This window comes from Protopterus annectens, chromosome 5.part0 (assembly GCF_019279795.1).
Source record: "Protopterus annectens isolate FY-2018-M chromosome 5.part0, PAN1.0, whole genome shotgun sequence".
NCBI classification, from domain to species: Eukaryota; Metazoa; Chordata; order Ceratodontiformes; family Protopteridae; genus Protopterus; species Protopterus annectens.
In genome coordinates, this window is record NC_056735.1 from 1,133,043,017 (window position 1) to 1,133,069,345 (window position 26,329).

The following is a 26,329-nucleotide window of genomic DNA, read 5'->3' on the forward strand; positions in this document are numbered from 1 at the left end:
AGCAAGTCAATTAAACAAAGGCATGTCTTTCAACAGACCTCAAGCAGGTCAAATAATTACAACAGATGCCTCAGATCACGGATGGGGAGCGCACATGGAGGGCAGATGCGTTCAAGGTCAATGGACACCAAAGGAAAGACATCTGCACATAAACCAAAAAGAGATGCTGGCAGTGATACATGCAATCGAGAGTTTCGAAAAATCACTGCAGCAAGGACATTTACTAATAAGGACAGACAACACCACTGTCATGTGGTATATAAACAAGCAGGGAGGGACTCATTCATACCCCCTCTGCAGACTAACAATGCTTCTCTGGGAAAAAGCACTGAGTCGGAAGATACACCTGCAATCCCAGTTTGTGCCAGGCAAGGACAATGTACTGGCGGACAAGTTGAGCAGAAATTTCTTGGATCCACACGAATGGATGCTGCATCCACACATGTTCTCACAAATAACAAAGACATGGGGAAGACCGGACATAGATTTATTTGAGTCTCACACGAATCATCACCTGGAAAAGTTCTGTACCAGGACCCACCATGCACTAGCCTGGGCAACAGATGCTCTCTCTTTCAGCTGGAATTCCCTAAAAATTTATGCATTTCCCCCTCTGCCACTGTTAACCAAGGTGATCCTGAAGATCAAAGCAGAACAACCAACGGGCATTTTGATAGCTCCAGACTGGCCAAAGCAACACTGGTACCCATTGCTATTGAGCATAACTCGGACCAAACCGTGGCCTCTGCCCCTATGGCCCCTGCTCCTAACACAACACAACTACAGGACTGTTCACCAAAACCTGAAAACATTGCATCTGACAGCCTGGAGGTTACTTTAACTCCTTCCGCTTCCAATCTTTCCAAGGCAGTTCAGGACATCTTATTGGAAGCCCGCAGACCATCCACCAGAAAAGCCTATTCAGTCAAGTGGAAGAGATTCAGCATCTGGGCTACCGGCAGGGGTCAGGATACAACAGTACTGAGTATACCTCAGATATTGGAATACTTGGCAGAAATGTTTCATTCTGGACTCTCATATTCTTCCATAAAGATTCATGCCTCAGCAATCTCAGCAAGATACAATTGTGATCCACCAGTGTACTCACATCCTTTGCTAAGACAGTTCCTGAGAGGAATAAAGAATATCAAGCCTCCCAGAAAACAACCTGTACCTGCATGGGACCTCAATTTTGTACTGGAAAAATTATCTCTGCCTCCTTTTGAGCCAGCAGCAACCTCGGAGATGCAATTTCTATCATGGAAAACAGTTTTTCTATTGGCAGTCACATCAGCTGGCAGAGGACCTCAAACTTGAAAATAAAGGCTGAGAAGGATCCAAGGATTGGATCTGAACCAAATTAGTAAGAATGAAGGCGAAGATGGACAACACACATGGAACACTGTGGTGAGTACATAACTTCTTTTTTTCTCAGTCATTTGTAAGTGTAATGGGGATTTGTAAACAGGTGCTGCTATTTTTTTTTTCCTTGTCTCTTCTTGTTCAGTTTTAAGAAATGTAGGCAATGCAATGGAAGAAAAAAGCCTGGTTAAAAAGAGCATGACAAAAGAAAAAAATAACGTGCTTTTTCTCATTTCCTGCATGGAGGAATAGTGGATTAAGGACTTTAGACTGATTTAGTAATAAGTTTTAAGACTAAGCAAGTAAATGTTAAAGAATATTGAATTTTATGAGGCTTTTTTCTAGCAAATACATGTGTGCTCAGTAGCAGTTCTGGAGATGTACATGTACATCATGTACTCTGATGATGCCCTTATGTGTTGGAGGGTGAAAGCGCTTAGTACTACGATAAAAATTTTGTTTTGTTGGCTTGTCGATTTTATTGGAATTTTTTGGTGTTTGTGGACAATAAATCTTTATCGAGTGACTACCTTGGAGCCTTCTTGTGATTTACCAGTTTTCTTTCGCTGTGCTGTATGGAACTAGACATTTAATAAAAAAGGTGTTTTATATAAAAAGGTGGGAATAATAACTTTTTAATGCAATGATGCTTTCTGTAATGCCTTTAAATGTCAACGGTCTCGCAGATAAATACAAAAAAGGAGTAGTGAATTATATTACAAAAGGTAGAGTGAAAATAGTTATGTTACAGGAGACACTTAGAAAAAAATGAACATGTGAATTTGATAAAGAAAGGTTTTTAGGATGGTTATTCAGAGGAATACCTGGGACAAAGGAAAAGAATAATATTGATATTAATTGCAAGAGGAGCTCCAGTAGTGATAGAAGAGGATAAAAAGATAATAATGGCAGATTTTAATGCTAAGGCAAAGGAGGAGGATTGCACTGGCATGTACTTATATTCCACCTAAAACTGCTATGCTGGAACTTTCGAAAATTCTGGGAGAAATAATCAGTTTTAACAAGGAATATTACTCATAGGTATGGACTGGAATGTGATTTGCAAAAATGAAAATGTGTCTGGGGGCCCAGAAGTGAAAGTATAACAAAGGAGGGGTTGGTCTTTGAAGAAATTTATCAAAATATTTGGCATGGAAGATGTGAATTCAGTAATTGGAGTAACTGGGCTAGGCTAGACAAAATTTATATTTCACAGGAACATGTGCATTTAATTGAATGTCTTAATATACACCCAATAACTATTTCAGATCATGCGCCAATAATAACTAAAATAAAAACACAGGGTAATGAAATAAAAATGAGACACTGGCACCTTCCCACCTATCTGTTGAAAAGAGAGGAATTTAAGGAATGGGTAATGGAGATTATTCAGGAGCTATTAGACAGGATAGAAATTTCTTATGAAAATATAGCTAGGGCGTCAGATAAAATTAAGCTGGAGTTTAAAATTAGGATGGAAATAAAAGGGAGCTATGGTTAAGAAGTAACAATAATTATTTAGAGGTACTGACAGATGTTAAAATATTGCAGAATAGGGGGAATGTCATAGAACAAGAAGATCATCAACTGCAAAATGCTTAGCAGAAAATAAGGGATCACCTGAATAATATGCAGAAGTTTAGAAAGATTGCTGTTAAGCAACTGTTTTGTGATAATAACAGTAGAGCACAAAATATTTTAACACGACGACTTAGACAACAGAAAGTTGAAACGGTTGTCACCAAGCTTAGGGAGCCTATAACAAGGAAGGTAACAAGAGTTCCTGTAGAGGTATTAGAAATATTTTGGAAATTTTATGAAAGGCTGTAAAAAACAGAGAAATATGGAAATCAAGAAAAGATACAAATGGGAATGTTTATGGAAGAATTAAATATGCCAAGGCTAGAGGTAGATGAGGCTGAATTACTAACTGGTAGTATAGAAAGGAGGAGATTGTGATGTATAATCATTCTACAGGAAGGTCTCCAGGAATAGATGGTATGCCTGTGGAAGTTTGGAAGCTAGGAGGGAAAAAACTGATAACAGATCTGGAGGGTTTTGTTTAACAGTATTTTAACAGGAGTAGAAGTGCAAACATCCTGGAAGAAAGCAGTGGTAGCTGTAATAACTAAAGAGGGTAAAGATCCATCAGATCCAGCTTCATACAGGCCCATTTCAATACTAAACTATGAATATAAAGTGTTCATGTCTATAATGGCTAAAGAATGACAAAAGTAATGCTAGAATTGATAGATATGGATCAGTGTGGTTTTGTAGAGGGGAGGCAAACATTTGACAACATTAACAGAACACTGATGATCTGGATGGAAGCAGAATGTTAAAAGATACCATTGTTAGTGGGTCTTGATGCAGAGATAGCATTTGACAGAGTAAGCTGGGACTTTGCACAGGGCAGTGGAAGCATTTGCATTTCCTTAAAAAAATATAAGGTTAATTAGGAGGATATATGAGGGATCAGAGATGAAAATTAAAGTGAGTGGGAACCTCTCTGATTTCTGCTTAAGTAGAGAAACCAGGCAGGGGTGTACTCTTTCGCCTTTGTTGTTTGTGTTTTATTTAGGACCACTGGCAAAGAAAATAAGGGACTCAGAAGTTTAAGGATATAATTGGTATAGTAGTGAAGAAAAGCTGGCTCTATTTGCAGATGATATAATTATACCTGACAAAATCAGAAAGAGACATTAGTGTTGTGTAACATTTTGAGACAGTTTCAAATCTTTTCGGGATACAAAATTAATGAAGCTAAAACAAAGGTAATAGCTGTAAATTATGTCCCCCATATGAATTGGTTCAGCAATATTCATATTTATCGGGACATGATAAAATGAAGTATTTAGGGGTATGGATTAAAATGATTCTGGTGTAGAAGATAAGGATGTGTAGGAAGAGACTAAACAACAAAAGATAATGCAAAAACTGAGGAAATGGAAGCTTTGTTTTATGGATATGGATAGTAAGATACAAGCAGTCAAAATGTTTTAGTCCCTTTAGTCTAATACACAGGTCACGCGTATTTTTATCAACCAGAGGGGAAGTTGTGGATAGCAATTAATAAAGACCTGAAGGACTTTATCTGGGAGGAAAAGACTGCAGGAGTCCAGAAGATTCTTCCAGGAGAACAGGGTGGATTGGGATTACCCAATTTGAAAGGGTATTTCAGAGCTATACAGTTAAGGCTCCTATACATAGCACAAGCAGAAAACTATAATTCAAAGTGGAAAGGGGTGATGTTGAAACGGGGGAAGGTCAAGAAATAAGGAGAGACCAAAATTTTGGATGCAGGCCTTTAAAGAGAATAACAATAATCGTACAGAATATTATATTCATAAGGTAGCAGAAAGTATTCGAAGAACTAAGCTAACACAGGGATGGAGAAAGAAGATTCTGCCGATAGGAATGATTGCAATTAGGGATATAGACAATAGGCAAAAGGGGGTGGAATTTATTGGAGAAAACTGGCAAAAGAACCAAGGTATTGGGAGCAAATAACTAGAGAGGGAAAGGTAATAGAATGGGAAGAAGCCAAGAATTTATTCGGACAGGTTACAGATCCTTCCCTAGCCAGGATTGACATCAGAGTATAGACAGAGAGAAACAGGGCAGGTCCTACACGAAAGACCATCACTGCTAGAGTTTTAGTAGAATCAAGAGCAGAAGCTGCCATTAAAAAGAAATAATTAGTAGAGCATATGTAATATTGCATGGTAACTTTAACAATCACTCAGAGAAGGTTAGAAAGGATTGGGAAGAGAGATTGGATAAGCAATTCACAAAGAAACATTGGGAGGATATATGTCTCCCAAATATGCAACAAAATCTAGAAGATTTAAGATTTTTTTGCTTGGATAATAGGAGGTTACTAGGCCAATGACCTTAGGGCCCTTATAAGCCTAGCCTAGTTTTACCTTTTTCAAGATCAGCACCTATCACCCTTGTCCAAGAGAGACACAGATGGAAACCCTGGGGTGAATTTACGGTTACCCATTGTCGCTCGTCTAGTCAGGATGTAATAGATGAGTCTTTATGGGTTCTGTTGAAGCAGTTTTATGTGCAAACACATCAGGATTGAGGCTTAATGACTTTAACTTAGATAAACTTGTATGCAAACTAGCTGTTACAGTCGTACATGCTCACTCTCTGGCTGCAGTCTCAAAGTGGCACTGAAGCTAGCACGTGCTTGCTATTTATATGTACTTTCAGTCCTTGAAATTCTTCTTAATGACACAGCACACACACTCTGTTCTACATCCTCCCTCTTTCAGAAATAGGGTAATTCAGTATTCACAATATCAGTTGTCATGCAATTATACAGAACTAGATACACATATACAATTATGTTCAGGTCACTCTATTTCACACTAGGTCTGAAAATATGACCAAACCGTGTGACATAAAAGTTAGAATTAGATTTAACAAATGGGACTGTCTCTACTGAATGTTCTACCTTAGGGGCGTCAGGAACATCATCAGGAATGGAAGTAGAAGTTGACACATTCTGGAAAAGGAACATTGTCTGGATTGCTCTGAGATCTAGAGTCTGTATCACAGGAACAATGCTGCGATATCGAGTCTGGTATAGGAAGATGTCTGTGATTTCTCCTGTACTCCACACCCTCAGATTCTAAGAAGTAGGATCTCTGCTCGGTTCATATACTTGTTATTTGACCAATCCAGTTGAAACTTTTCGCCATTTGTATCCTCACTGTCTCTCCTACTTTCAATGGATGAAGAAATCTACTCAATTTATCATAACTGGACTTCTAAAAAAGAACTCTTCCTGAATAATTGTGCTCGAATGGTTCTTTTGTTCTTAGCTTAAGCCTTAACAAACTGGAACTAATAGGCAGTGTTGTTCTGGTTTCCCTGGATAGAAGTCTCTGAGCAGGTGAGCCAAGTATATCGTCACTGGGTATGTTTCTGAGATTAAGTAAATTCAAAAAAACATCAGTATTGTCACACTTTGACCTTTCAAGTAATTGCTTTGCACTCTGTCCTGCACGTTCAGCTAGTCCATTTGACTGTGAATATTCAGGACTACTAGTGACATGTACAAGGTCCCACTCTCTTGCAAATTTCTGAAACAACTGACTAGTAAATTAAGTACCATTGTCAGAAACAACTTTGCGTGGACTAACATGGACTGAGAAATGACGTTTCAACTTATAGTGATAACAGCAGGTGTTAGATTAGATAGTAAATCAATCTCAAACCAATTTGAATAAGAGTCTACCAGTACTAAGTAATACTGATTGTTCCACTCGAATATATCAGTGGCTACTGTTGACCAAGGTAGTTCAGGAACTTAACTTAGCTGAAGTGGTTCTGTTTGCAAATGCAGTTTAGTACTATTGCGTATTGAGCAAGAAGAAAGTACTTTATTAATGTATTTTACTAGAGAAGGCCAAAATACTAGTTCTCTCGCCCTTCTTTTGGTAGATTTGGAACCTGGGAGATCACGATGGAAAGTCTGGATATATTCATGTTGTAAGGAAACAGGAACAACAATTTTAGGACCTTTGAAAATAATGCCATCTTACATTAACATCTTATCTCTGTAAGGAAAATAAGTTTGCACTTCAGGTGGTACACTAGATTGCTTTGATGGCCACCTCATGTTAATGTAGTGGTTGAGCTTTTGCAAAATTGGATCAGTCGTCTTGTGATCTCTCAGCTCATCAAGCCTGCTGGTAGAAAAATTACGCACTTCCATTACGTCAAAGTCAAAATTCTCTGCATCAAGCTGTCCCATTGTATTTCTGGGCAATCTGGATAAGGTAACAACCAGATAAAGAAGTTTGCCTTTTGCATAGACCATTTTGAAGCTGTACATTTGCAATTTCAGCATCATTCTTTGTAATCTCACTGGAGCTGAATGCATAGGTTTCTTTAGAATAGTAACTAGAGGTTGGTGATCAGTTTCAGTCTGAATAGCTCGATCATAGATATAATCATGAAACTTAGAACATGCAAATACTATTGGCAAAAGTTCTTTCTCAATTTGAGCATATTGCATTTCAGGTTGGGTAAGGATTCTAGATGCATAGGCTACTGGTCTGCCTTCTTGAAGAATAACTGCGCCAAGACCAAATTATGAAGCATCACAGGAAAGAGTGACTGGCTTATTGACATCATAGTATCTTAATGTAGGTAGGGTGACAATTTTCTGCTTAAGGTCTTCAAATGCTTTCTGGTGCTGTTTCAACCAAGACCATGTAACATTTTTGCGCATCATCTCTCTTAAAGGTGCTGTCAACTCACTGAAATCTGGTATAAGCTTGCCTAAATAGTTGACCATGCCAAGAAAACGTTGTGGAGCTTGAGCATTGTCTGGTGCTGACCTCTCAAGAATAGCTGCTTGCTTGGATGGGTCTGGTCTCAAGCCAGTGCTGGTAAATAAATGACCTACATACTGTATGAAACTTCAGGTAGTAAATTTGCACTTTAGAGTATTGAGCTTTAAGTTCACTTCACATGCTCTGTCTAGAACTCTCTTAAGGTTTCTGTCATGTTCTGCTTCATTATTGCCTGCAACCAGTAAATCATCTACTATTATGGCACAAAGATAACCTGAAAAGAATCGCTCCATTGCATGCTGGAAAACTTAACTTGTAGAATTTATTCCAAATGGCATCCTTAGGAATCTATATCTGCCAAACGGTAGTCAATAATGAGGGTTTGCAATCAAGCATCACTTGCCAAAATGAACTTTTTGCATCGAAGACAGAAAAAACTGTGGCATTCGGAATTAGGGCTGCGAATTCCTCAGCTGTACCCCTTGGATGATGCAATCTGTTTTAATGCTTGGACGGTGCAGTGGTAGCATTGTCGTCTCATAGCAAGAGGTTCTCCGGTTTGATTCTTGGCTGGGGTGCCTTCTGTGCGGAGTCAGCATGTCCTCCCTGCGTTCGTGTGGGTTTCCTTTGGTAGCTCCGGTTTTCTCCCATGTTACAAAGACATGCATCTGGAGCCTTTCTCCCTGGGCCTCCTCTGGAAATTGGCTTTGTTCCAACTCTGACTTTCCCGGTTAACAAATGATTAAAAAAAAAAATGCTTAGTACATATTATGATTTCGTCTGAGCCTTTTTTGTGGGCTGCTACCATAGATGACATCCATTCAGTTGGTTTTGCAACTAGACAAATCACACCTTGCTGCATCATTTTATTCATTTGAGCTCTGACTTTATCCTGGATAGCTATCGGAACTTTTCTTGCTGGTCTGACTACTGGACTGACCTCTGGGTCTAACTTCGTAGAATACACAACTGGAAGTTTGCCCAATTTGTCATTGAAAACATTGGAACTAGGATATGTGTTTATATGATGAATTTCTTTGGTAAAAGAAAGAAGATTCATTCTAAACTGTCTCTGAGACCCAGTAATGACTGCACAAGTCTTTGAGCTACATGGAGTAACAAAGCTGTAACAGTTCCTAGCCACATAACATGAAAGCACTACTGAGCCTTCGGTTGAATTTCTTCACCTCCATAAGCAACTAGTTTCGCACTACTAGCCACATTGAGTTGTTCATTAGTTCTCACCTTAGCAAAGTGTCTGCTGACATAACATTACACTTTGAACCAGTGTCTACTTTGAGCTTGGTGGGTTTACCATTGATTTGGATAGTACAAAACACTTTGCTCTTTGCCAACAAATTCACTGCATCAACCTTTTCACCAATTACGGATAAGCCATCTACGTGAAAGTAGAATTGCAGCTCTCAAAGTGATCAACTTGCTTTTTTACGTGACCCTTCTTTATAACTGTGTGAGGTTTACTTGATTTGCAAAACTTGAAAATGGTTCAATTTTTTTACAATTGTGGCATTGCTGATCAAATGTTAAGCATTTCTCTCTTTAGACTCTGTTTTAGACTCATGATTGGCACCACAATTGCAACAGTTAACAATAAAGCTGGATTTGGGTTTTCCTGATACTCCATTGAGCATGCTCCTTAAAACTTGCTAGAAAACTATGTGGTTTCCCAGGAGAACCCGCAGGGGCTGTAGCTGCCATGTGCTTAGGCCTGCTTTTGCTTACCATGTGTTCCATGCTGTCTACATTTGCTCTGGAGCCTGCTGAAACCATGCTCTTATCACTTGCAAGCATATTCTTGTGCCTTTCTGTAACTTCATGGATTTGACAAATCTCAATAGATTTACTCAACTTTAAATCACTGTCATGAAGCAAAATCTTTCTCACAGCAGCACTGTTAATACCACACACGTCTGTCCTTTATTAACTCATCTTTTAAGTCACCAAACCAACAAATTTTAGCGTTGTTCCTCAGGTCAGTAATACAAGCTGCAAACGTTTCCCCTGGTTTCTGATCTCTTGTGTAAAACAAATATTTCTCTGATGTAATATTTGTCTAGGGGGTTGCACATTTCTCTGAATTTGTGCTTCAGTCATTCTAGGTCTTCCCTTGATTCAGCCTGTACATCAATATGGCAATTTTCACTTTCTCCCTCATATACTGCTGGTGCATACACAAATGAATGCTCCCTTTCAATGGCCTCTGACCCAGCTAAGTTTAACAAAATGAATGCCCTGGTACATGCATCTTTGTCAGAATAAGCTGCTTGTATAAAAATATCATATTGTTGCTGAAATATTCTCCAATTATCTGCAATATTCTGATCAAGTTCAAGTGGTGAGGGATTTCGAAATCCATCTGCCATTATTAACACATAACAGTTGGGTAGCGTTCGAAAGACATGCGTGCGTAAAAGGGCGTGGCTTCGTTTAAGGTTGGGTGTCGAGCTGGCACCTCGGCGTTTCGTAAAAATCTACTGCAATCATTAGCGGACCAGAGTTCCGCTGTGGCGACCTCTTACCGGGAAAAAGCCGAAAGACAAACAACAACAACAACAACAACCAGTGAAGGGTTTTGCAAATATGCACACACACACACACACACACCAGAAATTTATGCCAGGATTCATAACTTTGCCCAATAGCACAACAAGCCTCTGAATAACTGAACTTGCAGAATACGTCTCTTGGGCTCTGTAATACTCTTGAAATCACTGTACTGCAAGAAATCACCCCTTATCAGTGTAAGAAACATTTCAAAATAACTACACTGTGCAAATGAACTAGGCAGAAGAAGCTCAGAGTAAGAAACATTTCAAAGTAATTGCACTTTACGAATAAATAGTATATGGCACACTGAAACTTCCCCAAAATGGAGGTACTTTGCTAGATAATTCTTTACAGTGCAAGAAACAGTCTGTAGTGGTGGCACTTTGCGAATAGACACATCCAGCACAAGAAACTTTTCGAAATTGCTGCACTTTGACTGTACTTCACGGAATAGTTGACTTTGCACACAAATAAACTCTTTGGAATACGTGCACAGTAATAAGCATACAGTGTAAGCACTTTTACACACTCTTGAGATGCTTTAAATAACTCTAGTTATGCCCTGAGTACAGTACAAAGTAGTTATGCCAAAATGCAGTACTTTGCCAAAAAACATGCAGTCACCTTGCTTTATTTATGCTTAATGTGCCCTCTTTACCCTTGTATTCGTTTTGCCTGTTTAATCTCTTTTCATGCCCCTTGTACTTTTCTTGTGCTTGTTTTACTCCAAACATGCCCGTTTTGCTTTAAACATAATTTTTTTGCAATTCTGAGGTATTTCCAAACCCCTTTATGTGCTTTTCTGATAATTGTTTTATCAAATATCTTAATTTTAAACATGTCATTTAATTAATAAACCTTTTATGCCTCTCGCTTGTTTAATGTGATTTGTGCCCTTGTAATGTTCAGTTTTATCTTTTTTATAAAATAAACTGCTCGATGGAAGTTTTCATTACCTTTGTTTCTTTTCTGGCCCTTTTTCATGTTCGTTTCTCTTAGTTTGCCTTCACAGTTAACTCTGTACCACGTAGCTCTGGAAAGCAGTCTCTGGAATCTTGGTTCTGACACCATGATGCTTTTCTAGTCGGGATGTAATAGGCAAGTCTTTGTGGTTTCTGTTCAAGTAGCTTTATTATGTACAAACACATCAGGATTGAGGTTTAATGACTGTAACTTAGATAAATTTGTATACAAAATAATTATGAAATTCATACATGCTCACCCTCTGACTGCACTCTAAGTGGCACTGAAGCTAGCACTTACTTGCTATTTATATGTATGTTCAGTCCTTGAAACAGTTCTTAAAGATACAGCACACACACACTGTTCTACACTCATCCAATCATCCAGACTGCGTTTGAAGAGGGCCAGTGAGGTGTCTGCTTGACATGAAGTGGGAGTCCGTTTCAAAGATGTAGTAACCTCTGGGAGACAAATCTATCCCTCCAGCAGGTTCTTTTAATGTCACATACCACGTTAAGGCCATTAGAGTGAGTAACCCTTGTACCATTTGACTTACAGATATGCAGCTTTTCCAGTAAAGCAGAGTCAACAATTGCCTTACATGCAAGGCAGAGATAGCCTTTGAGTAGTCTGTATGAAACAGAATAAAGTGACAGTGATTTCAGATGATCCTTATAGGACAGATGCTGAAGACCTTGAATTTTCCTTGTGAGGAACCTTTGTGTTCTCTCCAATTGCTGCAGATGCTTGGAAAAGTGCACACCAAAGGGGCATTTTACTCAATTATTTGCCTGATGAGGGAAGAGTACAGGGAAGTTATAACTTCTTTTTTCTGGAGGCAATGCCATTACTTATTAGTTGAGCAATATAGAATGCCCTTGTTATCACTGTGGAGACATGGTGATCAAGTTAAGGTTGTTGTCAACCTGTGAGCCCAGGTCTTTCACCATTAAGTGCATACTTAGGGTGTTGTTATTGTTGTGGTAGTTTGCAGGAACATCACTCTTACTGAAAGGGATGATAGTATATTTTTTGCATTGAGTTTAAGGCCATGATTTTGGAACCAGTTATTTGTTTGTGTAAGAACCCTTGTAGGATGTTGACATAGTTTGGAGATTCTATGTCCGCTCCCAGACTGGAGTCATCAGCAAACTTTGTCAGCCACAGACCTTTAGTTTTAGCTTGTCCTTCTGAGACATAAATTCCAAACAGTAGAGGTCCCAGGACTGATCTCTGTGGAATGCCACTGGTTACAGGTCTGCTATTTGAGGTGAATTCCCCTATTTTGACTATATGGGTTCTATCAGTGAGCCATCGGTGACCCCTCTAATGATATACTGGTTGATACCTAGATGGGTGAGTTTGTCGATTATGCCTGAGTGGTTGATAGCGTCAAAAGCCTTGGCTAAGTCTAGGCAGGCTGTGTGCACAGATTTCCCCTCAGTGGTTTTGGTGACTGTCTCAAAGAAGTCCACCAGGTTTCACAGGTATGATCTCCTTTTGACAAATTCAAATTGAGTAGGGTTAAGTGTTTGGAGGTTACCAATATCTTTGTTGATAAAGTTCATGATGATTCTCTCCATGGCATTGCAGATAAGGCTAGTCAGCCTAATAGGTCTATAGTTCCTGGTGTCAGTGGAAGCACCACCTTTGTGCAAGTAGATAATGGTGGCCTTTTTCCATTCAGCTGGGATGAAGCCAGTGTTTAGTCTATGATTGAAAGGAGTACCCAACAGTGTTGCCAATTCTTGTTTGAGGCCATGTAGGACACAGTCTGAGATGTTATCAGGTCCCATGGATGCTGTGTTTTTGACCTTAGAGAGGGCATTCCTCACCTGCTTTTTAGAGATACAGGGTAGAGGAAAGGTGGTACCATACCTCTCAACTTCTCAGTACAAGAAATCTGGACAAAGCCAAAATTAATGGGGACACAAGGGTCCAAAAATAGGGACAGATTTTAAACATTGTTCCTATAAACTTGGGCGGTAGCTAGGATAACAGGTTTTGCATTATTATGTATTTTCTGAAGGATACAAAGTCTGAAATTCAAATATATATAATTATTTAGTGACGTCAGTCCTCAGTGATTTGCCAGAAAACCACAAGTTTCATGAGAGACAAACATCTGGACAGTTGAGAGGTATGGGTGGCAGGGATGTCTTGTGGTAAGTGTGGCGGGGACAGGGGAATGAAGTTTTCACAACACCTGTCGGCTAACAGATTAGCAATGTCTACAGACGCAGTATATGTGGTATCATTAACTACCAGTTCAGCACAAATCTGTGCCTTTTCTTTTAGGTTACGGATGTAACTAAAGAATGCCTAATGATTGTCCTTAGTTGAGGAAGCTAATTTGGAGTCATAGTTAGCTTTGGAGGACTTCACAAGAAGTCTTATTTGCTTGTTTAAGCTGATGAGGGAGTATTTCCAGTTCAGGGCTCGCTCCTTCTTAGACAGCAATGTCACCTCTTATTGTAAAGCGTGTTAATGGCAGTTGTCCACCAGACAAGTTTGCTCTTTCTTGAGGAGCTTGTTTTGGTCCTATCAGGTACAGCAAAGTCAGTTGTTCAGGTGTTTGTATAAAGCATTTGTGTAGAACTCTGCATAGTCGCCAGTTCCATCTCAGGGGGGAGGTGCAGTGAAGCTATTTATATCATCCCTCGAGAGGCTATAATCTGCTTTGGTGAAGTTTGTTTTAGTTTAGTAGGTGCTGGGGGGGGTCAGGTATGATAGTATCTTCGAATGAGACTGATTTATGGTCAGATCTCACCAGGGAAGACCTCACAATGGGGTGCTACAGTGGTCCCCCATATTGGTAAGCACCAGATCCAGGATGTTGGCACCCTTGTGGGGGTGTCAGATAGCTGGTCCAGGACATTGGAGTTAATGAAATCAAGGAACCTTTGGGCAAGTGAGTTTGCACACAAGTAATTTTCCCAGTCAATGAATAGGTAGCTAAAGTAATCCAAAATCATGGTGTTCGGATGTGTCTTAATAGACTCAAGTAGATCCAAATAGGCAGACTGGGTATCCTGATTCATGGAGGGGGGGGTCCTGTAGCTGGCAATGGCTTGAATAGGTGTCCTACCAACAGTTAATTGCATCTGAAGTATCACGAGGGCATCATGCTGTCTAACCAATGTGGAGGTGTATTTATCTTTGAGTATTGATACACTGCCTCCTTTAGTTTTCACGCCATCAGTTAGTGGTCTGAATGTTTAGAAGGAGGTGTAACCTGATATGGCTGGGGTGCACTCCATAGCCTTAAACCAGGTCTCTGTGACTGTACAAATGTCTGTGTTTTCCAAGGTGAGAACTGTTTCCAGTGAGTGGAGTTTCATGTTAAGACTCCTAGCATTTAACAACAAAACCTTGAGGTTGGTCTTAGATGGAGTTCTTAAATCGGGAATTTTGTCCTTGAGACACTGCCTAAAAAAGGCACTTTGAGGGTGGAAAGAGCCTTGGCCAGTTGCTGATATCCCAGGAGTGACAGATGAAGACCATCCCATCTCTGGCAAAGCATCGAGGTCTGTCAGTCATGTCATACCAGGCTAACAGGTAATGTATCCCTTTGGAATGACACCAAAAACTAAGCCACCTATTGAAGTCAGTCATTTTCTGTTTGTATTGAGGCATCAACCTAGGTAAAGGTAAAATGATACTTAAAGCTAGGGACATACCAGCCTGAGACACATAATCCGAGAGATCAATCATGTCTGTCTTCATATAGTCCAGAGAGGTACATCTCAAGTCGTTCACACCAACATGGACTATGACAGAGTCATAACAGAACCTTTTGTTGAAAGACTTGAGTGCATGTGTGATATGGTGGATCCTGGCACCTGACAGACAGCCGACAGTGATGTTCTCCTTATCCAGCCTGGTGAGAGGGACATCTGTGTGTCTCACAATGGAATCACCTATGACTAATATGTTTGATTTTGCGTTTTGCCTTAAGGGCTTGACAGGTGAGACACTGGTGTGTGAGCTATTATGTGTATTGTGTTCTGCAGGGGAAGTATTATGTGTAGCATGCTTGTGTTTGTGTTTGGGAGGTCTCTGGTGATGACCTCCGCATATGTAGGTATGTGTGATGTGGGTTTGGGTGGACCCGCTCATTGCCATATGTACTGAATGGTATGTGAGAGAGCAAGGATTCAAGGTTCTTAATAGAGTTGCATCTCTCACATTTTGAGTTTGTATGGTCTAGGAGCAGAGGGTTGTCAGTGAACATGAGGCAGTTACTACACTATCTTGAGATGCCCATGTCAACCAAGCTGGCTGGAGAAACTGTGGGAAATTGTGCATCCATAGTGTTAGTTAAAATTATGTGGTCAGGAAGAGAGGTCGCACTTAGGAATGGCTAGTGGGTGGGAGGTGTGTTGGTACCTCTGAGGCTAGGCTTAGCATTCAACCTGATAGTAGAGCTGAGCTGCAAAAAACCTCTGAAGGAACACAAGCAATGTGCTAAGGGAAAATTTAACAAGCAAAGCGTTTGCTACTATATCCACTAACGGTAACTACTGCTATGTGGCAGTACACGATGGTACGCTACATGCAAGAAAGCACAGATGCAGGGCTTAAATAAAACAAGAAATAACTCTTTTAACTAAAACTAGCAAGTAAGGATGCACTCTCTGAGCTCTAGTCCAATCACCCTCGATTAGATGGGACCCAGACAGCACTCTCCTCCGACAAGGGAGCAGAAAGACCTTCTTCATAGCAACGGATGCCTCAGATGTTTCAGCATCTCGGTGAAGAGCTGGTTTTAGTGCTCAAATGATACAAGACTGTCTAGATTCCATAAGACTGAATCTACCCTATGCTAAAAAGTGTAGAGGTATTTGAAATTTATAGTGCTTAAAATCAGAATCACAATCACGACAGCAAAAAAACAGTATAAAGCAGCAATTTGGTAAAACAATGTTCTCAGTGTAATCGGTCTACTAACAAGCCGTAATAAGAGTCAATATAAATGCAATTGAACACTTTTATGAATAGCAGCAAAAGCAAAATAAAGTACTAAAGTAGGAAAAGATATAGTATAAATACAGTAAAAATCAATAAAAGTAGCTGAATAGAGTGTATTTTTTTGGAAATGTTTACTTAGATATTTTTAATACCCAAAGAAGACTCCAGAGAATTTTTCCTGAGGTAGACCGCAAATGTTGGAGGTGTGATGGGGAAGAAAGAGGTACTTGGAAACATGTTTTCTGGGAGTGCAGTGGGTTGACAGATTCTAAGGATTCCCCTGTGGGATGGACTGTCGGAGATGCTGCGTGGGTGGATTGGTGTGACGAGGGCGATGATTTTTCTGAGTTATGATACAGAATCAGAATTGCTTAGACAAAATAAGGGCTTGTTGTATCTAATTATGGTGGCTACCAAAAAAGCAACTACTAGAAAACTGAAATCAAAATCTAAACCAACTATATTAGAAGTAGTGAATATAGCAACAGAGGTAAAACAACTGCAACTGAGATCTTTAGAAAAGGGTAGGAGCAAATGACATAAGAAGAAATGGGAATTGTGGGAAAAATACGTACAGGGGAGCAATGAGGTTTAAAGGAAGGCAGGACTTAAATGAGCTATGTAATGTTTGACTGAAAATGATTGGATAGATTATAAGTGATATATGATGTTTGCAGCTAGGAGTGCGTCAGTATGGTTTGTGATGTAAAATGCTTACAACTAGGATTGTGCCTGTGTGTTTTTTTTCATTTATATAAATGTATGATTGCTTATGTTGTAAGTGATTTAATAAGGATGTTTCTCGTTTTAAAAGGGGGGGGGGGGGCAGGAACTGAATAATTTATGTAATGTTGATTAGGTTATATGATATATAGCAATGTAAGTCAAGAATAATGTTAGTTTGTTAATACAGTTTGATTACCTTTGCATAAATGTAAGTTTGTCTGTCACAAGTGATAATTCAGTAAAGGTGTTTAAAAAAAGATATATAAACTTACATTTGCATTCTGTCAAGGCTTATAACCCAGCGTTAGAGGATGCTGTTAAGGACTATTTTCAAAATCCTCTCTCCAGTATATCTGCTCCCTATCCATCACCTCCTCTGTCTCATCAGAATATACTGTAGCAGGTTTAGTAGGATGATGGATGAAATGTCCATCTAATATGATGTAGAAACTATCATTACTGTGAAGAAGCATATTGCACACACTTTTCAGGATATCTGGCCCTACACAAATAGTTAGCATATCTGATGAGTCATACTAATAATTTCAAAAGATGTTCATAGGTTCGTACTAGGCTATCGGCCCTACGGCCTATACAAGCCTAGCCATAACAATTCCCTGGCTATTTCTTCCCACAGTATTTACTTCCCTGGACCCCTGTCTAGCAGGGCGACTGACGTGATCCCCGGGATGAATTTCCTATCTCCCATCCAGTCATCAAGGTTCCTTTTGAAGAGGGCCAAAGAGGCGCTCTGCTTGACATGTATGTGCAGTCTATTCCAGAGTCTGGGGAGTCTCTGGGTCAGGAACCTATCCCTCCAGCATGTTTTGTTCATTGTGATGACAAGGTTTAGATCCCTGGAGCGTGTGTCTCTGAGGGATTGGGATTTCTTTAAGTGTAGCATGTCCAACAGCTCAGGGTTTGACATGGCCTTGTATGTTAAGCAAAGATCGCCTCTGAGTAGACGATATGCGACAGAGTATAGGTGGAGTTTTTTTAGATGGTCAGCACAGGGCATCTGCTTTAAGCCTGTGATTCTTTTAGTGAGGTATTTCTGCGACCTTTCCAGTTGTTGCGGATGTCTTGAGAGGTACATACCAAATGGGGCATTGTATCTATAATGGGTCTTAGTGATGAGGTGTGCCACATAGAAGGATTTTCCTGACTGTTGTGGCGATGTGGTTATCAAAGGTGAGACCACTGTCCACCTGTGTCCCTAAGTCTCTTATCACACTTTCGGTGTTTAGTGTACTGCCACCTATGTGGCAATTCACGGGTACATGTTTTTCCCCATAGGGGATAACTATACATTTCTTGGCATTGAGCTTGAGCCCATGGCTCTGACACCAAGCATCTGTTTCTGTAAGGCTCTTTTGTAGAATATCCACATCATTTAGGGATTCAGTAATGACTCCCAGTTTGCAGTCATCTGTGAACTTTATTAGCCAGAGTTCCTTAGTGTTTGCCTGTACTTCAGAGAAGTAAATGCCAAACAAGAGCGGTCCCAGGACTGAACCCTGAGGTACTCCACTTGTCTGGAGCTGGATTTGGAGTCTGCTACTTTTACAGTGTGGGTTCTGTCAGTAAGCCATTTGGCAACCCATCGAGTGATGTAGGGATTAATGCCCAGCTTAGTAAGTTTTATCTATGATCCCAGAGTGGGGGATGGTGTCGAAGGCCTTGGTGAGGTCCAGGTAGGCTGTGTGGACCACCTTACCTTTGTCTACGGCTCTGGAGACTGATTCAAAAAAGTCAATCAGATTCAGGAGACAAGATCGGCCCTTCACGAACCCAAACTGCATGGGGTCTAGTGTTTTGAAGGTTGCCAGTGTCTCTGTTTATAAGTTCCATGATGATGCATTCCATGGCCTTGCAGATCAGACTCTTCCGACTGATGGGGCGGTAGTTCCCGCTATCCAAGGTGGATCCCCCCTTGTGAAGTGGGATAACTGTAGCTGTGCGCCACTTAGTGGGCACGAAGCCTGGCGTCCTTTGTAGCAAGCCTGTACCATCCTTTGTAGCAAGCTGTACACACAGTTAACTTTTGATTTGTAGTGAAGCCTACAAAACCACTACTACATGTAGAAGTGTATTGAGGTAGGCATTACTGATACAGTTTGTGGAAGACACATACTTAGTGTAGTCATTGACAGTCACATTTGCAGTCCTGATCACATTTATTTAGCTAATGACATCTTGACACCATTTGTAAAAAGAGAATCATCGGGATTTGAACCCTGGCTCACCTGTGCTCTGACCAGAAGCTCATTACTCTTATAGAAAGCTAGGCAGCAGGTGCATTTTCTACACTCAGTACTGTCTAGAGTGCTGATGACCACACATCACCACTGAGCCTGTTTGTGCAATGGAAGGCGTACTAAGTTAAAATTTTCACTGTTTTCCGTAAGAAGAGATCTGAGTTTGCTTGGCACTTAATGTCACGCAAATGGGGAAGGCAAGGCCCACATTTATTTATATAATACATCTTTGGCCCCCAGCATTTAAAGATAGCCTACAGCATGCACATCATACTAGCTGACAGCAATTTCTCCCATAACATGTCTTGTAAGCCTGACACGACACATTAACATCAAACAGATGTATTTTGCAAACACAACACATTAACATCAAACAGATGTAGTTTGCAGTTAATCCCAATCAAGTCAGTTACTGTATGTCCCTATTTGCGCAATTTGGCAATGAGCACCAGTGGACACTGCTACTTCACAAGTCCAAGTTGAATTCCTGAAATTCAAATCATGCATGTGCTAATACTTTGCCATCATCTGTGCAAATCAGCTTCTCAGCAAGTGCATTGTGAAAAAGTGTATAGCATGTCTAACTGTGGTTACTGGGCTGTAATCCTCCAGTACATGAAAATGAGTTCACAAACACAAGAAAAGGGTAGTGACGTGTGCTTGATTGAACACATACTATCTGATATTTGTGTGTGTCTGGCAGCAGTGCACTTGCAAATGATATATCAGTATTTGGGCCATTGTCAAACAGACTCCACATTTGGTATGGGTTTATAGTGACAGTGGTCATTGGTCATGCATGGTCATATCCCTTTGATATTGTCAGTGACTTGTATTAATGTGGACATACCTTCATCTGAATATGAAGGCACGCAACTCCATTATTGCCCTACTGGTGTTTCCCAACTGTGTGTGTGTGTGTGTGTGTGTGTGTGTGTGTGTGTGTGTGTGTGTGTGTGTGTGTGTGTATGTCTCATCTACACAACATCCTGAAAAATAGGTATATGCCTCTCTCACTTCTGCAATATGCATTCATGACAGCTTATTTGACCTAGGTTGCCAGGATGTATTTTTAAGAACTTTTGCAAGTTGTGCTCACATAATCCTATTAGAAGTCCTAGCTTTACACCCAGTCTCATAACAGTAAATGTTACCGGCAATACTATGATGATGTTATTCTCTATAAAATGCACTCTGACACTGTTAAAATCAGGCTTCTGTGGTGGCATAAACGTTTAATACTGTGTTCTCCAGCTTGTGTAACTAAGATAGGTATGGGGTTCTAATCTCACAATCTCACGGCAGTCAACAATGACCACTGTCTATGTCTGAGCAGATTTGTGCATAGTCTGATGATCCCGCACTCAAGTAGCGTTCAGGAGATACTTTTACACTGCTACATGAATCTGCAGCAATTTCAAACAGCCCCACAAATGCCCTCTTTCCAACGTACACTGATGATGTCACTATTTAAGTCAGACTTCTGTGGTGGCACTTTTGTACTTTGTTCTCCACCTTGTGTAACTAGGTAGGGGTTCTAGTGTCACAGCAGTCAACTTGTGTGTGTGATGAGTTGACAGCTTTGTCAGACACTCCTCCCAAAATCATCATCTGAGCAAAAACTAGTGATGTCATCCTCTATAAAATGCACCCTGACACTGTGCAAGTCAAACATCTGCAGTGGCATTAGTCTTGCGTTGTATGGAATTTAGCTTGTATATCTAGATAGGGATGATGTTTGAATCTGACCTCAGTCAAAAGGTGTGTGTGTGTGTGTGTGTTGGTGATATATTACAGTCATTTTATAATGTTTTGAATCTGTTCTCATTTAACTTCCACTCCAGAGAACCTTTTACAGTTTCCTGAATCCAACAACACCTTTTTCCCACTGCCCACATAACCATCTCCAGACCACTGATTGTGTGACTGCTAAATCACTCATGGGGTGGTACCCATGTCCTATATGGACAGAGGCAGTCTGTAATAAAATCAGACACATACTCACATAACCCTATTATGTTCCTTCACCAAAAGATAGTGATTTGGGTTAAATGGGATAGTAATGACTAGGCTTGTATGGCCTGTTGGGTGTTAGCCTAGTAATGTCATATGACCCTTTTAAGATTGCACATATCAATGTTGTTGTCATCCACATGTGCTGTGTTAAGGTGTAGATATACTGTAGTCCTACAATGGTTTATTCCAATCTGGGATTTGAGCTTCTGTACTAATGGCCACTGATGCCATTTGGTTGCATGTTCCTTCCATAACAACTATAGTGATATGTTCCTGAGGACTGGGGACATGGGGTGATGCTATGTATCTTGTTGTCTTACTGAGGCATGTATTCTGATAGTAGAGTATATTAACATTCCACACAGTTCTCATTCAGCCATCACAGTGACAGCTGCAGTATGGTACAGGTGTGCATGTGTATACCTAGCATCTGGAAATGTTATCTAATATGCAGCAACATTACATCAAAGTGATTACATGGGCACATACTCCTGGGTTCATCAATTTGTTGTAATGCTGTTATATACACAAACATATAACATTTTGAGATTCAGTTGCAACTTTGGCAAATTCATTGTATGCCGTATTGTGTTGCTGTTCACAAGGATTGTACAGCTGTTCCCCAGCAGCACTGCGTGACTCTTACCATTTTTGTCATTAACTGTTCTGCATGACCCGCATCCCCTGCAGTTGTAATGTGATCATATGTGGTGTCAGAGCCCTCACCCACACATTTCCACTGATAGACATATAGGCATATGATGTACAACTAATGTAATGACATGAGATAGGTAGAGTTGTATGACTGTGTTAACAGTTCCATAGTGTTGTATATGATTCATGCTCAAGGTTTTATTTGGAGGTGATGTACACCTTGAAGTCCAATTGTAGCATAGGTACAGCTATAGTGCGACTGTACTGAGTCACTGCTGTACCACTGCATCACATCAATATTATCACTTGATAGTTTGAACAAACATATGGATGTATGTTAGGGTTTCATAGCAGTATAACATTTTCAATGGCAATGTCAGAGGGATGCTGATCATGTGACACGTGTTGAGGTTTGCCATGTACAAATAGAGTGCTCCATGTATTCTTTTGTATGTGTAAAATATTACAGTGACATTTTCATTGATCTTTGATAATTTTGTATGAAGCCTACACAATGTTTATTGAATCCCAGTATTGGTCTGTTTCTCACTGTTTGCTCACTTTTTTCTCTTCTGCCCCCCTCTTCACTATTTCTGTCATCAGTGCTAACATCATCTTCTTTGAGTACATATATATCCATTCCTCTACATTTAATTATAGTATTATTCTCCCACCTTTCCAATAAACATTTATTATCCATAGACTTCATTCCCAACAGAAAAATCACTTTCTTTGCAGTATCACCCACATGATAGGTGAATACAACTGTTGTGCAGTAATGCCATAGTGTAGGCATGCACACTTCTGTATCTCCACACTGATTCCCCCCACATGCTGCACGAAAAGCATACACCGTAGAAGCTGATATAAGCCATTGGTAGGAATTACGGTCAAAGCATGTTTCTCCAAGACCCTTCATCCAAGTAAGATGGTGGCCCTCTAGCACCCTTGCTGTTGACTAAACCTGAGATATTGTGGTGCAGACAGACAATCCTGCCTGTGCCAGCAGTTAAACTAGTAAAAAATCATTTTACCTCAATGTCATCCTCTCTATATTTTATACTATTTCCCTGTTTCCATTTACTGAATATCTGTATAGCAGTTTACCATTTCTGTCTCTAGGATTTTCTTTTTCACTAAATTTATAGACAGTCAAGGTGTTTGTCTAACTCCAAAAAGCTTGAGTATTCACTTTCAGCAGAAAATGTATTCTGAACCACATATATAGTGTTGTAACTTGTAATCTCTGTCAGGTATTGTGCAAAAATTAAGTTAACTGTTAAGCTGCATGGAGTTTGTTATTCAGGAATGTTAAACGCAGAATGTTAACCTGTTACTATATGAAGGTACAGTTCATGTAGCTTTTTGAAATGAAAAATACATAAATTGTAAACATACTGTTGCTAATACCAGTTAATAAATTTAATTAGTGGAGATCTTTGTTAGTGTTTATAAAGTTGGGGTAAGAAAAAAATGGGAAATTTTATTTTCATTTATCACCTGCTAAGGTCTGTGAAGAGAGCCACAAGATACAGCTCTTGCTGCCTTTTAGTTGACAGCTGCGGCATTTTTTGAAGATAACCACAGCAGTCCCAACAGTATAAGACAGGAGAGTAATTATCGGGGGGGGGGGGGTTGAGGCACTGAAAAGCTTACTGTGTCCCATGCTATAGTGGGTTGATAAGATGAAGATTATGGGCATGACAAGGTTGAAAAAAAAAACAGAACAGATTTGTATCAGATAGTTCATCAGAGAAACTAAAAAAAATGCCTGAGGGTCCTCTAAATAAAGAATTGTCTACAAAAAGGTATTTTGCTTTTGCTGTTGAAAGAATTGCACAGAATAAGCCCTGTAAGTGTCAGTGGAACTGTTCCCTTCTGGTTAAGGAAAATACTTTTTTTGAATGCTCTTTCTGATCCACCATCTCCTCAAGCTCCCTTATCCCATTGTCTCATTCATTTCCCATGTTTTCTGGTATCCAATTGCATTGGGTATGGGATAGAAGAAAAATCTCCCGATTGTTTCAAAACTGATGGTTTGTGACCCACAGTTCTGGTTAGGTAGATGATATGGAATGCCTGTTATATTAGGCTTCTACATAGGTATGTGCTTCCAGACACTTGGTTTTACCTAGCTTGAGAGCAGTACTGTTCATGACAGGTTATACATCACCATGTCACACTTTAGTAGATAGTATATGCCTAGAGGCTGAACCTGGGCTGTCAGTGCAGGAGGGAATGAAACAAAACCTTTCCTGTGGGATAGGTGAGCTACAGCCACTGCTTTTTAGGACATTATCCACTCTGTATTTTACTAGGCTGGCTTCAGGGAAAGACCTATAAGTGAACTTTGGAGAGACTGAAAATCTGCACCAGACTAAGGAAATTACATTGCTGTACTGAAAGACTTAAGTTACTGCTCTGTTCCTGTTTTTGAGTGAAAGTTGCTCCTTTATTTAAGCTTATTTCCTAGACATGTTGTAACAATAAAGACTTTTTTTTTATTTTATGCATAACGTGCTGTTCCCTAGAGAGAGTTGAAGGTATGCCAGAGCTAATACCGAAAGACAAGGCCTTGCTTACAGTATGGATAGATAGATAGTTAAGTAGACACATGAGTTGCAAATTAGTTAGCTAGTTAAGTACATACACAAGTAGAAAATTCAAACATACATTGAAAACATATTTAAAATATTTAACTTATTTGTCTTTTCAGTTGTCTCCGCTCTGAATAAAGCTTGGTGTGTAAACTGTTTTGCTTGTTCAACCTGCAATACAAAACTGACACTCAAGTAAGTTGATTTTCATAGTTTGAATGGAAGGGTATTGTATGAACTTAAAGTAATGTTTGATATATTGACAGTTGTTACAGCATTCCTTTCAGTTCTGCAACTAACAGACTTTATTTAGAGAATATGTTGACATTTTTTTTTAATCTTATAACTCTTTTCAGTTGTCGTGTTCTGATATCCCTACTGAATGTTGTTACCCTCTGTAAGATCCATTAAAAAGTAGGGGACATTAATTTAGCAAACGTAGTAAGTAAATGCAAGGGCACACAGGGAATACTAAGTAGTCTATGATAATGATTTTCTGGGCAAGGATCATGGAGTCAAAAAAAAAAAAAAAAAAAAAGATCTAGTTTAGTAACCCCCCATATGCACACATCAGGCTGGATTCAGAAAGCTTTGAGGTGTACGTGGGGATGTACATCTTGTGGTAACCATTTCCAGTTCAGAGACAGCCAGACCCACAGTGTTGGATATGAAAATGTGTAGCACTGTGATGGGCTGTCTTTGTGGCCACGCTAAATGTTGATGTGATATTCTGGGAGAACAGCCTATGCTGATTAGCCTTGTGTCTTTCATGGAAATGGTTGCTGTAAGGTCCATCAGCTAACCCTGTTATTGAACATGGCTAAAAGCTCATGCTCACCATTCATGTTAGATGTAATTGCCGGGAAGTTTAGCAGACAGGTACCGTTGGGGGGGTGCACGTGTGAGCATGTGTCTGCCTGGGAGGTTGCAATAGGGTGTTAGTTAAGATCAAGTTTAAGATTCAAGATTAAGTTCAGTGTGCAAGTGGGAATGGGTAAGTGTGTCTGTGAGTACCATTGGTGGAGGGCTGTGTGTGTGCGTGTGTGTGTACATATATATGTGTGTGTGTGTGTGTGTGTGTCAGCATGTCTGTGCATATGTGTGTGTGTGTGTGTGTGTGTGTGTGTGTGTGTGTACGCATAGGAGGGCTGTCATACCTCCACATTCCCCTAGGCTAATCAACAAATCCTGCAGCACTGGTGAGGAGGGTAACAGTATACATCATAAAGGCACTTATAAAAATAAAAGAACAAAATTTTGCAGCACGAATGTTATGGTATTGAAGAAAACTAGACACTAAGATACTCTATATAGTGTGCCTTAAAGGCACTAAAGAAATCAATTTTGTATAAGATTTAAACATTGTACCATCACATTTCACACACAGGATAATAGATGTTGCGTCATCACTAGACACCAGGGAAACTTACAATATCTAAGTAAATAAATAAAAGTAAAACCGGTGAAAATTTTGACCCTCCACCCTTAACTCAGAAAGCAACAGCAATTACCCCTTGCACTAACTCATCAGTTACAGTAGCACTTTTTATGATATAGTACGATGTATGAGACTCTAATCTCTGACATTATTCAATAATTGCTGTTCAGTGGTATTAGGCTCAAAACAAAAAACATTTAATGTGAAGTTGTTCAATCTCGCCGTTTATTCTTACACATGGGTATGGAGCCAAGCCATCGGCTCCGAGTCAGCCGCTTTACTAGCTAAAGATCTCAGAGTAGCTCGAGGCCAGGCCCCTATCCCATGATGCTCTCTGTCCTATCCTAGATCTAGTTTGCCGCTGCAACTGATCGCAAGGTCACCAGAGAGCTTGAGCCAGTAGAATTTCTTTATTGAGTTTTTGATAAACTTTATGCTGTAATTCTTTAGATAACTGAAGTA

General features: G+C 39.9%; 1 protein-coding gene across 6 annotated transcripts in view; it reads left to right on the top strand.

The window, feature by feature from the left end:
• LOC122801553 (LIM and senescent cell antigen-like-containing domain protein 1) overlaps positions 1-26,329 on the top strand; it is a 1,529,428-nt gene that overhangs the window by 1,377,108 nt on the left and 125,991 nt on the right. For all 6 annotated transcript variants that reach the window (XM_044070988.1, XM_044070989.1, XM_044070991.1 and 3 more), the window contains exon 9: positions 24,549-24,624. In XM_044070988.1, the coding sequence (XP_043926923.1) occupies positions 24,549-24,624 (76 nt within the window). The remainder of the gene's footprint in view (positions 1-24,548; positions 24,625-26,329) is intronic.